Source organism: Limulus polyphemus, unplaced genomic scaffold (assembly GCF_000517525.1).
Source record: "Limulus polyphemus unplaced genomic scaffold, Limulus_polyphemus-2.1.2 Scaffold1035, whole genome shotgun sequence".
Lineage (NCBI taxonomy): Eukaryota > Metazoa > Arthropoda > Merostomata > Xiphosura > Limulidae > Limulus > Limulus polyphemus.
The window spans coordinates 241,969-252,861 of NW_013666645.1; the positions used below are offsets into that span (position 1 = coordinate 241,969).

The 10,893-nt window shown below is 30.7% G+C and overlaps 1 protein-coding gene across 2 annotated transcripts in view; it reads right to left on the minus strand.

The window, feature by feature from the left end:
- Positions 1–10,457, minus strand: part of LOC106461805 (secretory carrier-associated membrane protein 1-like) — a 39,458-nt gene extending 29,001 nt beyond the window's left edge. The window contains exons 1-4 of one of the 2 annotated variants that reach the window (XM_013921659.2): positions 10,230–10,457; positions 8,121–8,219; positions 6,693–6,857; positions 1,645–1,711 (exon numbers count right to left, since the gene is read on the minus strand). In XM_013921659.2, coding sequence (XP_013777113.1) covers positions 1,645–1,711; positions 6,693–6,857; positions 8,121–8,219; positions 10,230–10,283 — 385 coding nt within the window. In that variant the 5' untranslated portion in view covers positions 10,284–10,457. The remainder of the gene's footprint in view (positions 1–1,644; positions 1,712–6,692; positions 6,858–8,120; positions 8,220–10,229) is intronic. The other variant, XM_022388884.1, reaches the window with a different exon arrangement.
- Between the last annotated feature and the right edge of the window lie 436 nt (positions 10,458–10,893).

Sequence of the window (10,893 nt, forward strand, 5' to 3'; positions counted from 1 at the left end):
AAAAATTCAATATTTTCTCTCTTTTTTTTTTTTTAAATAATTTATCATGCATTTTCAACTACAAGTAACACTTTCACTGTGAAACTAACTTTCCCATCTTACATTTATCAGTGATTTATATAGAACCTATTAAATTAAGCTGAACAACCTTTAATTAATCTATAATTACAATTAGAAGTCAGAATGGTAATATTTTTGTTACTTAAATAGTTGGAATAATTGAAACATCAATAACAGTAAACATTAAAATTTGATTAATGGATTATATTACATGACATTAAATGATCTAGACAATCAATTAGTCAAGTTATTCATTTAGTTCTACCTCAAAGTAGATATTTTTCTACTTTAATTATTTAGCAAACTTTGAGAATAACAACATACAAATATACCAGAATACGAGGAAGTTTTCAGAATATGTGTTAAGTTTAGACCTAGATGATTACAGAATTTAGTGGTATGAAATGTTGGAATTTCTTAAGAATATAAATAATTAAATTTTCAATTTGAAAGTAACATGGACGATTGAAATTATCAATATATTGTTTTCTAATCTTAAAGTTTTTACATGAAGTACTATTTTGCACAAAAGGATTATAAGAGGGGATTACTCAGACTGCCAAGAAGTTCAAGGGTACATTATTTTTAAGTTTGACATTGTATATATAGAGGATCCATAAAGTTATGCAACCAAAAGTAAGATATGATACAGGTTACCATTTTCAGCATTCAATGAAATAATCAACACAAGCATACATATACTGATAAAATCTGGATTGAATGTCTACTAACACAACTATACTTCCTATATTATATAATGTATATATATTTTTGTAATGTTGGTCTTAATTTTAGTTAGTTACAAGAATGTTCATAATGTAATATAATGTACAGAAGGTTAAAGAAGACAAAACAAGTTAATGTCTCAAAAATTACACCTTTTTGGAGGCACCCAAATTATTCTATCTTTTCTACAATTTTTTTGACTGAAAGTTCTATAACCAATGCCAACTTATTCAACCCAAGCTTCCAGTCTTCATCTGATAATCGTATTAAAATGAAATTACTAACACATCAAGAACACCTATCCAGTTTAATCTGCTATCCATGGCTTAGTAAAACAATCAAATGAAAATATTATAATGGCAGTCACTGATTGTTAAATGTATATTTACACATCTTTTGTACTAAGCACAACTACATGTACATTGAAACTCCCAAAAGATTTAGTTTCAAGATTCTTTACTTTTCATCTAGCTAGACAAACAGGATAACTGCTTTCAATTCTCATACTTAATATAATTTGCTCACGTCCTTTAGTTGTCTGAAAAGTTCTTCCACATTAATGGAATCTTTTTTTCCCAATTCCACTGAAAATTGTCTCTCTCATTAACAACATTGCTCTTACAAATAAGACAGTTGCTATTATACAGTGATTTGTATATTGTGAGGTTAAGAACCTCTGATTAATTACTAAGAAAGTACATTCCAATCAAGCAAAGTTTCCACAGTAATTGAAACCCTGTCTTGAAAGAAAAATGCATAAAATTCTTGAAAAACATAATATTTCTATAAAAACATCACTTACGTAGTTTAATTTCTGGTAATTCTGTAGTGATAGACAAAGACCAAAGAGCGACATACCATTATAGGGTGTGTTACTTAATGCTTCTTCTTTAGCTTGCAGCTCAGCTGCTTTCTTTTCTAATTCCTAACATCACCAAAAAGCATGTTCAGAATTATTGGAATAAAATAAAAATGTAAAATATATAGACACTTTTAAGAAACTAAAACCACAAAAAGATTATATATATATATACAAATATAACACATAATTGACAATCACACATATATTTTTTAATTTACGCATATGTATATGAAAGTTATTTCATTGTTGCGCATAAAAGTTGTTATATAATTTGACATTTTATACTCTATAATTCAAAGCAAGAAAGAAAAATAAACTTCTGCAAAAACTTTAAATTCATTGAATATATATTTTACAATTACAGAGTAATATACAAATTACTCGTAATAATTTTACTTTCAATGTAGATTCTCTCTGAAAACAAATATTCAAATATTGAGTCTAACTTGCCAACGGTCGAAGGTCCAATAATATAATGTTAATACGAGAAGAAAAGTACTTGTAGTGTGTTAATGTTCAATTATACCTCTGTAGAAACCAGTGAGCAAAACATAAAAAATTACATAAAAACTAATATAAGCTGAATACATTAAGTAAACACAACAGTAGTGAGACAAGTAAAAAAAAGTGTGAAAGTCTCTAAGTTGTTAGTACTGTGGACCAGTAGATTGGTAATTTTACTGGTCCTCCTCTAAGCTTATTAGTCTGCTTGAGAGACAGTATGCCATGCTGATAGATAATTCCACCAAACACAAGTGCAGAGGTTGTGCTAACCTTTAAAAAATATTTGCTTTCTAAAAATCTGTTTTCAACCATATGTTTACATTTGTAAATAAAAGGGTGGAGGTTGGGAGTTTTACCTTGTAGAATTTTTAGGGCAGTATTATTTCTACTTTAAGGTTATGTATGAGTACTAGGAGTAACTACCTTCCCACAACTGGCTGAAGACAGCAAAAGGCAGTAGGAGTTGAGACATTAGGGAGAAAACACTCAACTTCCAAGATTTAACTAATTTTCAATAACTGCTGACTAGTTTAACATCAGCATCTGGATTTTGTCTGATGGATGGAATATCCCTAACGCATTTGAGTGTTATGACTACAGACATTATCTGGTATGACTTAATGTAGACAACAAGGACTGATAATCTGCCATGATAAAAAAAGTTACATCTGACAAGAAGTCATAACTCAAAGGATCAATAACCAGATAATGAACAACCAAGTTCAAGCTGTGCCAGTTACTATTCCCAGAGGTTGAGCATAATGGCTTATATACTGTATAGGTACTCAGATAATGTAGCAAGTTGGTACACTGTATAATAGTTATGATGGATAACAGTTCAATAAAGATAATTTAAAATTGTTTTGTTTTATGTAAAATAATTTAATCATCGATCAGACTTACTTCTTAAACATCCACATATCACATTTTTATTATATATACAGTATATAAAATATTACAAAGTGCCACAAAATTTATTTCATAAAAAATCTTCCGTCTTTGTTTGTCTTGCACATTTAATGGAGTCACTTTGAATGTTCACGAGTCTGGCAGTCATTACATCTTTATAAAATGCTGTAATTTTAAACCAAAAACCAAACATCAGAAGCTACATATCTTAATTGAACAAAACAGCCCCATCCTAAACCAAAATTTCACATTGAAACTTGGATCCTTTGACCACAGCTCTGAAAAGGGACCATTCTGTGAATTTAAAAGAACCAGTAAAGAAATAAGAATAAATATCTGAACTAAATAATTGCTAGACTCTAGCCAATACCTAATAAAGTAATCCTCTCTGAATACAAATACTACATCAAATGTAATATGTTGCATAAAAACAATTTCAAGATGACTAAAAATTCTCTAATTTTCATGCTTCATTCATTTTGTTGTTTTCGTCACAACTTTGGTCTATATCAACACTTCAAGCTTTCTTCTTCACAGCAACTACCTGTTCTCAGCTTTAGACATTTGCAGCTTTTCAGGATGCCTTGAGGCATTTCATTAGCCATGCTTACCCACAGATTAGTTGACTCTGTCATTAAACGAACCACGAGTTAATAATCTTCACACCCCTGCTAGTAAATCCTAATCAAGACACTAGCTCAAAATCTACTACATTCACTAAAAGAATAAACCTAAAATGTGCGAGTGGGGCGATAACAAAACAGTTTCTGACCTCCCCTTGTTACCTTTCAACACCTGAAAGTTTTAAAACCAAAATACCTACGTGTATGTACCAAGGAGTTTGATTTGTGCACCCCAGGGTAGCAAGATATATATACTAAGCTGTGAAGCAATTTCTGGTCATGTGACCTCTTTGTTCCATACTGGATACACCCTATTAATGTGCCTCTGTAAATTACATTACTGATATGAAGAAAATTCTTAGAGAGGTCGTCAATCGACCTTCTGCCCAAAAATCACGGTTGTATGTCGCATCTGTCAGGAAGTCAGATCAATGTAAAATCATTCCATGCACAGAAAAAAAAGTTGTATTTAAAAGGAAGTCATTATTGGGAGGGGAATATACGCACACACACACACTAATACAGCAATTATCTAAGAAATATCTTCAGTAAGGAATAAAATTTTAATAACAATAACATGTTTGTGTAGTGTCAGACATAGTTCATAGTTATGCAGAATTGTTTATGTACCACCAACTGCATTGTGTTTTGTCATAAAAGGAATTTTTTAATTTTGTACTCTATATTATGCAATTTTATATTTTATTCCTAACCCATTTAGTGTAGTTTGTGTTACTTGATAATATTAATGTCTCGGGTAATGAATACGTCTAACTATTTCCCTCAACACAATATCTAACATATACATTATTTCTTTATCTTTTTCCCTCCTCTAATGCATTTCACCATAGAATATTTGCTACCTGCAGGTTATCATTATCTCTCTGTGGGAACCCACATTTTATTTTAACTTTCTGCTGGATCCCCTTGTGTGAATCAGAAAAGTCAACACTTTTAAGCTAATTATTAATTAACAAAACCCACAAATGTGACACACTAAAGGTCTATAGCAGCCTACCAGACACATCCTATCACACAGTTTGCTACCATAATTTTTACTTGCATTCAAAACCAACAAAAGTAAATACAGCAAGAAACATGACTAGAGCCGAGGGATTTAAGTGATTACCTACAAGTATCAAGCACTGATTAATGTTACATAAACTAATTGACTAGTGAAAATTATGATTAAATCAATTGCTACTGGAATAACAAACTAGATTCTTATTATGCCAACAATCAAAATTATGATTACAGATTATCATTATTTTTTTATTATTTCACTAATTCAAGTGTTCAAAATATTGCCATTATGTTTGTTTGTTGTTAATTACAAAGGTAGATAATGGATGGTTTGTTCCTTGCCTACTAGGGGTATCAAAAGCCAATTTTAGCATTATAATTTTTTTTTTCCTACTTCAAGCTTTGGGTCAGCATGGCCTGGTGCCTCATCTTCAATGGTCTCGTGTTTGATTCCATTACAACCAAACTTGCTAGTACTGTCTTTCTTATGGCCAAGTTACTATGGCTGTCAGCCACTGCCAACTCTTTAGCAACTTAAGAGTTACCATTTTATTTTTTACGTTGTATTATGTTTTTAATTTATAACTAGATAACTGTATTCTTTAAAAACCTCCCTCCATTTTATTCAGAAATTAACAATTAAAAATTTTCTTCTCAGAGGGTGCTTATTTATAGTCTCAAACATATTTTGGGATTTTTTTTTTTTTATTATATTTCTCTTTAAACTTCATTAAATAATGCAATTTTGTACAAATAATTGAATGTTATGCTACCATTTACAAAAATAAAATCTGAAATCCAATAAAAGATTAGTTCTCTATAATTTTTTCAATTCACAAATGTGATTTTGCTATCACGATAAGACAAAATGGCCACAGCAGGTAACGGGTTAAGTGCCAGGAAAATTGACCGCCTACTGGCTAAGTACATCTCACCTACACACACACAAACACCTTTTATACTAACAGTTTTCCCTAGAGGAGCTCAATCACAAATATATATCTAAGGACCACATATTCCCATCATACAGCCAGAAGTATGAGCTTAGTACCCATTCTCTGGCTCATTCACATGTAATGAAATATGGTTTTACTATACCAAGCCACATAAGTTGATAAATCACAATGTAAACAAAAGAAAATGTTCAAATTTATTGACTAATTACATCTACTTCAGTGACAGAGAGAACAATGTCATGGTACTTATACAAAAAAGGAGTTAAAAACACTCCTAAAGCAAATAAAGTTAAAATAGATAAATCTTCTTTCTATAATGAATGTAGCATGTATGTCAGTATCTATGTATGTAACCAAAACTCCTGAACCACCTACTGAATGGCATTACAAACAAAAATCCATAAAAAATTTCACACTTTGGGTATTCAAGATTCAGACAATTACAAAAATTACTGTGGTATGTGCAACAACTATTTATTTAAAATAGAACTATTTTAAATAAAAGCACTCTCCTCACAACAAGAACACAACTTTCACTTGTACTGTACGTGAGGGTTTGATTATATCTTTAGTGATGTAATTTTTAAATGTAGCTGATAAACTTGAGCTCTTAAAAAACTATTATTTTTTCAATAAATGGCACCACTTTTAATATATAAAAACATTAGAGTTTTTAAAAGTTATGAAAATTGAGCTCTGTACATTGAATCATTTTGATGCAATGAGTTGTGTATGACTAAAGAGCACAATTCAAACAATTTTTCCATGCAGTACTTCCCAGAAAAAAAAACTCTTTAGAAAATGTTCACTTTTTCTAAACTTTTTTCAATGAAATATGAATACTACAATTCGTAATTACTACAACAAACAGCCGCCCATGTGGCGGCATTTTAGCTGGCATATATAATGTAAATTCATAAACTTATTACCATTACATGCTGTCATTTCTATACAAATTAGAATACACAGAACTACTTTAAGTATTCAGAATATAAATAAAATAATAATAGGAACTTGAAATGTACTAACCTCTTGCCTCCTCTGAAGCTCCTGAGTGTTGATGGTTGGAGCTGAAGAAGGAGAGTAAGCAGGAGGAGGTTCAATCACAGGTTGCATCACTGCTGATTGGTTGGGAGGCTCAGGTTTCACCACCTCTGGCTGATAGTGAGGGGGGCTTATTCCCACTTGAGAAGGCTGTTAAAAAATAGGAAAAATGTTTTGATCTAAATATTTTGTTTTCAAATTATATTGCTTGTTAGGCTAAAAAAAATACATTTACCAATAGGAAAAGTAATTCATAAATATTTTTGGCACTAAATGTTGTAAAATATTATTATAAATTATGGGATTAAAAAGTCTTTTTGGTCCATCAAGGTTATTCTGACTTTTCAAATTCCCACAACAACAGGAAAGAAATCACTAAATCCAGCCTTCTTTTAAACTCTTGAAAAGTTGCAGCCTCTGTCACTCTATGGTAATTTGTTTCACAGATTTATCACTACTGGAAAAACAAAATTGCCTCACTTTGAGATGTGCCAGACCTTTCAAAATATTGAAGTTATGGTCTTTCTTCCACTGCCTTCAGAAATCAACATAAAACCCCTTGATGTATTAATCTTATTAATTCCCTTAACATTAAAACTTACAAATTTAATGTATTATTTATATAAAGATTGAAAAATGAGAATCAAAAAATATTATGTTTTCATAAAAAGCAAAAAGAGCCCCCCCCTCCAGATATTTTCACAAATATTCTCAAAGCTACTTGACAGATCTCAAATATGTATACTTTGTGTAAATAATAAAGATGTTAATATGTAAAGATAATTAAACCAAACTCCTTATCTTATAATCAATTTTTGGCTATATTCCAAGTTTCAACTAAGCAACAAATTAGAATTAAAAGAAATGAAGGCTAATCACACATTATACACACACAACTATATACATATCTGTATTTACCTAAATAGATAAATCATAATTTTTTATGGACATTTCTTTCTGTGCCATGCTTGCATTATGCACTAATGCATTTACACTCACTGAAATATTTTTTTCAGATGGCTAATCAATAAATATTACAGCAATGAGTGAAAGTGGACTTACAGAAAACTAAAGACTACTAACACAGTGAACAAGTCCTGTGAGTGTCGTTACCAATCACATTCTCAAAGCCACAAAGTGTAGCAAGAAAACCATTTTATTATGCAAAGAGGATGCCTTTAAAAACATTGTATGTTTTCTAAAAATTTACTAATATTCAAATGTCTAACTTAAAATTCTGTGAGGTATATCCCAGTGTTATATTTATGCCAAAATCAGACATTGTTGTACAAAATAAACACGAATAAAGGTAAAGTATGTGTGAGCTACTAAAAGGATTTTTTGTTAGTAAAACACTCGCTGCCAAGTTACATAATACGAGTGACCAGCAAAACCACAGTATCAGAAACTTACTGGATTGATCCCATGCGACTGACTAGTAAATGGGTTGTAGTCATCCAAACCTGACCGATTCTTGTCAGTTTGACTTGTTACCCGGGTAACTGCAGGGTCCTATGTGATAATATACAGAAAAATCTTAATAAACATTACCTTAAATGCCCTATCCTGATTTTAACATTTTACTTATCTTTAATATACTTAAGTCCTTTTTTGTAAGTTTTAATATCAGATAATGGTTTCTCATATGCCCTTTTGGATTTCCTGATTTCTTGTTTAATCAAAATCCCTAGCTTTCCGAAAGTTCTGTAAGTATTCCAACATATATGTCAATTTAAACTTAAAACTTACAGCATTTACCATAATTTTCTGAATATAATATACATTTTGTTCACTAAAAATTTATCAAGTTAGGGTGCATATAACACACAGTAATAATTCTAAATTGTTTAATTTTTGCAGCATGTCCAGACTGTCTTTTTCTACTTAGTAGAAACATTGTATTTCGGTGGTGTCTTATTAAATCTTTCCATTTCTAAGGCATAAATAAGAATTGTCTCCCATTTTCATTCATTTTCAGTATCTTTAAACATAAGTTTTGAAATAAAATGATTAAGATGTTAATTCTTGTGATTTTTAAGATTTATTTACATGCACACTTAGAAATGTTTGGAAAAACAAAACTAATTCTTGCTACATTATGTTTGACATTGAAAACTACAAATCGTGTTTGGCAAAACCTTCAAATTCTGTGTGCAAATCATTGTCCTTGAATAGTTAGCACAACTTTCTAGATAGCAAGTGCTAAGGTGAATTAATTTTTAGTGATTTTAGAGATACTCTAACAACCGGATAATGTTTACTTGGCAGCTGTGATTGCAAAGATAGCAAGCACTGTGGCAAATACCCAATTAGATATTATATGACACTAACATCCTTGTCTTCAAAGGGGTACTTTGACTGTGATATTGCAAAAGTCTAGGTGCATATTACTTATGGTAATAAATCAAAGATTATAGTGTATATTATATTTGGGAGCATATTGTATTTAGTAAATTATGGTATCCCCAATTAATCATTTCATTATCACCCCCCCCCCCTTTTTTTTAGGGACACGAATACCTTGAATTAAAAATAATTAATTTCTTACAATTTCACTATTTACCAATTGTAAATGTTTTCTCATGGCTTGAAAATTGGGCAATTAGTACATGTGATTATCAAACTTGCAAGTAATTTAAGGTGCAGCTTGCCTAAGAATAAGAGCCACTAAGAATAAGTATTATTGCAGAGATCTCATTTTTGTTATCTCAAGAGTTACTAAGTTTGTAAATTACTTTGCTTATCCCAAATGATGTAACCCAAGTTATAAATATAAGTAATTAGCTTGTTCCAATTTACATATATGAATAATTTCAAGGCCATCCCATCCACCATACTAAATTCTAAAATAAAAGCAAAACACTGAAAGCCAACCATTATTATTCAATTTTAAATATTTATCAAGCCTTCCCTTAAACTCTCTTCAGTTAAGTGCACTTCACCACATCTGAAGGCAAAATATTTCATATGTCAATCACCCTGTTGTGAGAAAAATAATACTGTATTAACAGAAGTTGACTCCTAACCTACCAAAATTTATATCTGTGCCCTAGGCGTAACATTCTCACTAATAAATATGCAAAACGATGATTCATCAACACTATCAGTGATAGTATCACTAGTCCCTTAATATTCTTAAACTTTAAAGTCAAACACCTCACTCAAATCCACTAAGATTAACAAAATTTAAAGTTAAGAGCCAACTCTTCTTTTTCAAGAGAAAATAGCTTTAACTTAAGAGATGTTAACCTATTGTCGTATGACAGTCTTTCAAATCCTAGCACTACAACTTCGTAGCACTAGCAGCCTTTTTTAACAATTCAACGTCCTTTCTTAGTTTCTAAGAAAACAGTACGCCTAACCATTATAGTGAGATCATAACTTATGTTTCATTTAAATGAAATTACAAATCTATGTACTCTAGACTTGTGTATTCAATTCTTGTTATTTTAAGCACTTACTAATAATAGTATAATTTAACTAATCAAGAGTCGAATCAAACTTTAAAGTTTAAATACTTACAGCAAATGGATTTGGTTGTGGATCAGCAAAAGGATTACTATCGAACCCTGACATCCTTAATTTTTGAATCAAACAATGACTAGTCAAAGTTTATATATTTTAACACCCTTACAAACAGTAATAAACTAATTTGCTTACATCTGTTTACAATACAGTATACACAATAACGTTTCGTACGCGAAATTCTGTATCTGTACCTGCGAACGACAGTTTAAATAAATGATGTCATTCCTGCAGTTAGTAAGTTCTGATTTAACCCACTAGAGGATAATATATCTAGTGCTGAGCCCTGTGGCTCTGATCCTGGGTACACATAAGCTTTGAGAAACGAAGAAAATATAAGAAGGTGTTTCATTGTAAAGTTAGAAGAAATATTTGTACGCACTGCAAATATATAAAGGATGAGCTGGTAGAAAATTTTCTATTTTAATAATATTTTGGATATTATTTAAAAACAATGTTTAATAAGTATTTGTCAATATGGTATAGAAAGAAGATTTATATATATGTGTGTGTATATATACTGACCGTATACTGGACAATTTCATCCTGAATAATATTGTTACGACAGCGGAAGTCACGTGACCTAGTAAAACGTCATAATATTCTCGAAGGTTCGTGAATGCTCGAGTGTTTACTAGATGTGCGGTATTCTTGAATATAA